Consider the following 6,707-nt stretch of genomic DNA (forward strand, 5'->3'; position numbering starts at 1 on the left):
ACCTTCAAAGGTCTTTCACAAGACACATATTCAAATACTCTACCTATCAACAATGAAATTTCCATTCAAGAGGATAAATATATTCATTTCCTTAATTGTTTATTATATGGAATTTGTTTCCAGCAAATTGCTTCTGGTTATGTCCCTTCCTAAAGTGAAACAAATAAGACTGAAGATAATATTCAGGTTTGTTCAGAAAAATGAATTGCTGGGTACTTCATGAATAAAGCCCTGATCTTGGAGTCAGGCAGCTTTAAGTTCTATTCAAGTATCTCACATTTACTAGTTTTGTAACCTGGGAAGTTCCCTTGAATTATATTTGCTTTCACTACTCAGAAGTAAAACAGGGACACGCTTGGGAAGGCAATGCAAAGCAATTTCAATATCTTGCCAAGAAAACATTACAGACAATGTACATTGGATCCTATAGGGTTGGCAAAACAGAAAGACTTAAAGGTAACAAAACCTAAGCAATGCAGAAAACAGCGGTACCATCACCTCCTTCATTTGGGACAAATGATTTCTCAATGTGATCATATAAGACATTAACTTTTTTTGCTTCCAATTGTATTACCAACTGATAATATTTTAGGAACTCATGAACAGCCCCTGTAGTTTTGCAGATAAAGTATGCCTTCATTATAGGAATCTAAAGCAATTGATTTTAGCCCCTTGAATCTCCAAATTTTATTCACCAGTAAAGAATGAGTAGTGGCTATGTGTGGGAAGCAATGCCTAAAACCTAGTCGGTACTCAATTCCTTCCTCTGTAAAAGCTGTGATTGCTTTGAACTTGGTGTCCTGTGTCACCTAATTCAAATTCCCTGGCTCCAAATAGAAACTTTTTGGGTTCCACAGACCATATTTAATCCTGCATAATGACCTGCTAAAACAATTCCTCTGTCTGTATGTTTCTATCTCTCTCAGTCTCAGTGTCTCTCTGTCTCTCTCACTCTGTTAGTCATTTTTTATCTCTCTAGCTCTCTCTATTTCTGTCTTTCTGCTTCTCTTCCTTATTAACTTATTATCGTTGAATAGTGTTGGTTCAGAAAATTCAGCTTAGATGCTAATATTATAACATGCTCCTGAATTCCTCCCCATGGGGTCAAGATCGGTCTCCAACACTTGCAAAATTATTCAAACTAATAAATCTCAATCAGAGTTTATTTCCTTCCAGAGAAAAATCCAAAGACATTTTTAAAAACAAGCCTATATGACCACCTTTTTAGACGCAGAAACATTTAAAGCAGCAAAAGCATCTATAAGCTAGAATGGAATTTATATTAACGTTGGCATCAGGATATTGCATTGTTATTTCAATGAAATATTTCTTTACTATTGGATCAAAGGTTTTCCAGGTCCTTGGAACCACCTCTTTAAATATGTCCCTTCCTAATAGTCGCCTTCCTGAGTTACAAGTATCTATCACTTACTTGTTGTATGATCTTCATCTCATCTCCTAACCTTGTTTGCCTCAGATCCTCATCTGTGAGATGAACTGGAGAAAGAATTGGGAAAGCACTAGCATATCTATACCAAAGAAACCACAAGAAGGGGTCATGAGGAGTCATACACAACTGAGCAACCACAAGAAGACACAAATATTATTCAGTCCACATAGTAATGTAATTATATAGCATAAACTATAAAGCCCCCTAAAACATGAAGAGTCTGAGATTGGGACTTGTGTATGGCTATGCAACATATAAGTTTCTAGTACTATATAAATTCAAATCCATGACACTTTCTCTTTCCTAATGCCTTCTATATAGTTTGGTATACATTTCCCTGAGGAATGGGGGAGGGACCTGATTTTGAAGTTGGACCACAGAGTAGAGAAGGAGAAGTTTGAATTTTATTTCGAAGAAAAAAGAGGATCTGAATGAAATCGTTGTCTGCTCAGAGCCTTCCTGAAAGCATTCTTGACATCTTTGTTCCTCAGACTATAGACCAGAGGGTTCAACATCGGGATGACCATGCTGTAGAATACTGACACCATTTTGTCTGAGTCCATTGAATGACTTGAACTGGGTCGGAAGTACATGAAGATGATTGTCCCATAAAATATGGACACTGCTGTGAGATGGGAAGCACAAGTGGAAAAGGCTTTCTGGCGGCCTTCAGCAGAGCGAATTTTCAGGATGGTGATGAAGATTAATAAGTAAGATGTAAAAATGACAAGGAATGGGAAAAGGGCAGTGAATGATGTTGTTATAAGAATTACTATCTCATGGTTGTGGATATTAGAGCAAGAGAGAACAAGAAGAGGGGGAAGGTCACAGAAAAAGTGGTGGATTATGTTGGATCCACAAAAGGAAAGGCTAAATGTGTTTCCTATGACTGTGGAGGAGGCTAGAAAGCCACAAATATAAGCACCACTGATGAGTTGGGCACATACAGATGAAGTCATGGTAGTAGTGTAATGGAGGGGCTTACACACAGCTGCGTAGCGATCATAGGCCATGAAGGCCAAGAGGAAACATTCTGTTCCAGCAAAAGCTGAAAAGAAAAACAACTGCGTGGCACATCCATTATAGGAGATGACCTTGTTCCCTGTGAGGAGCCCGGCCATCACCTGGGGAGTAACTGCTGAGGAGTAGCCCAAATCCACCAGAGACAAGTTAATGAGGAAAAAGTACATGGGGGTGTGGAGACAAGAATCCCAGAAAATTAGGGCTACTAACCCCAGGTTCCCTATTAGGGTGATAAGGTAGATGAATATGAATATAATGAAGAGAAGAACCTGAAGCTCTGGGACATCGGTTAGTCCTATAAGGATGAATTCATTGACTTCAGATCTATTCTCCATACATATCATTTTAGAGTGATGTTATTCACCTGCAACAAAAGTTTCACCATGAGAAAAATTCATTCTCCATGATAAATGATTTGAAAATAATTTGAAATAATAATATGATAAAATGATTTCATATGATACAATATAATTGATTTGATATAATATAATATAATAATATGATAAAATGATTTGAAAATAAAACATTAAATCAGAAACCTATTTTATGTGAAGGCTATAAATAAGCATATAAGGAACCAAAACACCTGGGTAAACTGTCAATTATTCTGGAGGTCCCCAAAACTCACTCATCCATTTCTTCATAGAATTCTTCATATATGACCTCTGACTTTTTTAAATCTCCAAAAAAATGGAACAATCCCCAGTACAGAAAAAGAAAGAGTCTTGTTCTCTGGCAAAAATCAATATAAGAAGGAGGCTTACTCTTGGTGAGGTTTGGGGAAAAAGATCATTTCTTATGAATATGTTTCACTTTATAGAATAAGAGAGAAAAGAAAAATAAAAGAATGAATGTCCCAAATGGGAGAATAATTACAAAGGAGTAAAAGAGAAGACAAAGAAATATGGCCAAATATGGCCAAGCCTGAATCCTTCCTAGCCCTGGAATCATTGTAGCATTAACATTTATTCAATGCACTGAAGCTACCATCTCTAGAGATACCAATGAACAAAAGAACCAAATAATATTTGACAATGGACAAAATTTAAAAGTTATCGGACTCAACTGTCAAAATTACCTCTACCACTTAACAGTAAAGGGATATTTTCTAATTTTTTTCCCTTAAGACAATCTATTAATTTTTCTGTCCTCCTCCTCTGCTATAGTGAGAATCAAAGGCAGACACAAACCAAAATATTTTGTTCTTTCATATATTAAATGAGTTTTTGATTTCCAGAGAAATAACCATTTTGAGATTAGCATTCTTCAAATTTGAATTAAAAATTCTCACCTGGAAGAAGTCATTATTAAATTATTCATCTCAATTTTCCTTTTTGTAGATTAACTATAACTTTTCCTAGATATAACTTGTTTGTAAAGTGACATTTGCACATTAATTTCAAAGAGATTATAAACTCTTTGATGCCAGGAATTGTCTTATACCTTTCTATTTTCCGTGCTAAGCATGATGCTGGACCAATAGTAGGTACCTAATAAATGCTTTTGGACTCATCAATTAGCCATTTGTAAGCCTCCCTTTCTGAACAAGCTAAATCATCCTTTGGGAATCATAAACACACATGGGCCATTCCCATGAACTTTACAACATTAAGAACTTGCCAGAATTGTGCATTACTCACTTGTTCTTAAAATACTTACTTTCCTCTCTATCACCATGAGTTATTGAATGTTTTCATAGAATGTGTAAGTAGATTGTCACATGATATCTAGAGCAATTTGTATCTTGAAAAATATTTACAGTATACAGAAGTAGAGAATCTCACCTCAAATCTCATCAGAAGTTACCTTTTTCAAAGCATGCTGAAACTCAACAAAAGATTGAAAAGGAAAAGGCTGGCTAAGGAAGAAGCGTGGAAGTAAACAAAGATATATGGTTCTATTAACACATTATTGAAAAATTAGAATCTCTGCTACATGAATACAAATATGACTGGCAAAACATCAATGAGACCTGAAGGATGAGACTCATAAAGAAAATATGGATCTGGAAAGCTTTTCCCTTATTTGAAGGAAAAAATATAGCTTAGAGAAGGCAATGATAATATTTTAAATTGAACAAATATAGATGTAATCCAGCTGCCACAATGAGAAAACTTGGTGAATATCATTTAAACAGATGTTAATTTATTGATTAAAATCTCAGTTATCCTGACATCAGCAAGAATATTCTCTCATTTTCTCTGTCTCTCTTTGTACCTCTGCCAGTGTGCCTTTAACTGCATATCTCTCATCATTCTATCTATCTATCATCTATCTTTATCTATATATCTCTGTCTCCTCAAAGAATAACTATTGATTTCTTCACAAAATTATAATTATATACAACAAAATTTCAAAATAAAAGAACAAACATGAAAAAATCCTTTCCCACATTTGATTCTCATAAAGCAAGGGGAAGTTTTAAAAGGGATCAAAATAAATGGAAATGTTACAAGTCTAGGGGGAAAGTAAGTAAAGCATCCTAATGTGAGAGATTAATAAAGAAAACTAGAAATTATGAAATACTAATTAGGTTACTAGAGAATTAATATAGGTATCAGGAGAATAGAAAAATCTCAAAAATTGAATTTGGAAAGTAAAAGAAGATATGACTTTTACACATCTAGTTGTGAAAAATATACAGAAAAGGAAAAAAAAAGAAGCAACCAAGGATAAATGCCAAAAGTTCAAGGGGTGTCAAGCCTCCAATTAGATTAAAAACTCCTTGATAAAGATAAAAAATTGTATTTTTTAATTGAAAATGTCTATTTGGTGAAACAATGTTTAAATAAGGAAGAAGAGTATTCTCAAGACTGAAGTGACAAGTAAAAGGAATAAAAAGCAACGGCAGAATTGCTTAATTTGTACATTGTTTCTATTTCCTCTCACAATGAGAATGATCTTTGTATTTAGAAGGGAACATCTATAACTTGGTGACTAGGGATAGCCCCTATATTAGTAGAGAAAAAGGGAAAATGCATTTTGTAAAATATTTATTATGTGCCAAGCACTGTTCTGCCCTTCATTATTATTCTCTTCATTGATTCTGCAATGAATCCTGGATAGTAGTATTATCTCTATTTTAATGTTGAAGAAACTGAGGCAAAGTGGAATTGCGTGACTTGCCCAAGGTCATCCATTATGTGTCTGCCCCTGAAATTCAATTCAGGACATGCTGACTCCAGTGCTATTATCTATCCATTCTGCCAGAGATGCTTTTTTAAACTTTGGAAAAGACTTTAAATATGATTGGACCATTGCATTCTCACATCAAATTAGTGACTTACATGGCAAACAAGAAAATCATTTAACTTTACACTGCATAAAGAAACACAGTATTCGGTCATACAGAGGTGAGTGAGTCCTCTCCATTCTACATTTGGGGTAAGATGTTCAGTTGTGTGTTCTGAGCTTTAGGAAGAACATTGCTACAATAAAGATGCTCCTGAGCAATTCAGCAGGAATGGAGAAGGACTATGAAATCATATCATAATATAATTAGGAGAAGGAACTAAAGTAGATTGGTATAGAAAATATAAATGTTGGGTGTCAAATCAGGGGCTGGAATTAAAGTTATCTTCAATTTTCTACACAACTGATATATGGAAAAAAGGATTTAGTTTGATATTTTGTACCATAGGGAAAATCCAGTAGAAAAAATTAGAAGGTAAGGAGAAATAAACTTAGATTAAATAAAAGTAAATATTCCAAAAATGTTACTATTCTGAAACGGAAATATATGTCTTGACATGTATTGGATTTCATCTCCTTTCAGTCTTGAGTACACGGTAAGTTGACCTCTTTTTCAATATATCACATATAAGCACATAAGTTTATATATGCATATGTAAATATATGAAAGATAGATAGATAGATAGATTAGAATGGGGTTGATAGACACAGAATGTTGTATTTTACATTTTATGGAGAACAAAAATTTAGTTTCTCTGATTGACACTGACCATGAACAAGTTACCGGAACTCAAAGCCTCAAAGCACTCTTAAGTAAAAAAATGATAAACATAATGACATCTATATCATAGGACAATTCTCTGTAGAGAGACAATTTTGTAAATTTTTGAAAGCTTTAAATCTCTACAAAAGATATATCAATTGTTAATTTAATTGAAATTTGTTACCTTTCCTAAGTCCCTTAAGGTCTTAAGATCCTAGAATATCATGGACCTCAGGTTGTGCATTTAAAAAAAAGATATTTAACTATGGGCCCATGACA

The 6,707-nt window shown here is 34.2% G+C and overlaps 1 protein-coding gene across 1 annotated transcript; it reads right to left on the reverse strand.

Moving 5' to 3' along the window:
* Positions 1-1,854: 1,854 nt before the first annotated feature.
* LOC141519507 (olfactory receptor 5B2-like) lies at positions 1,855-2,817 on the reverse strand. Its single transcript, XM_074231731.1, has one exon. It carries the CDS (start codon positions 2,815-2,817, stop codon positions 1,855-1,857), a length of 963 nt encoding a protein of 320 aa, XP_074087832.1.
* Positions 2,818-6,707: the final 3,890 nt, after the last annotated feature.

The sequence above is a fragment of the Macrotis lagotis genome, chromosome 3 (genome assembly GCF_037893015.1).
Source record: "Macrotis lagotis isolate mMagLag1 chromosome 3, bilby.v1.9.chrom.fasta, whole genome shotgun sequence".
Classification (NCBI taxonomy): Eukaryota; Metazoa; Chordata; class Mammalia; order Peramelemorphia; family Peramelidae; genus Macrotis; species Macrotis lagotis.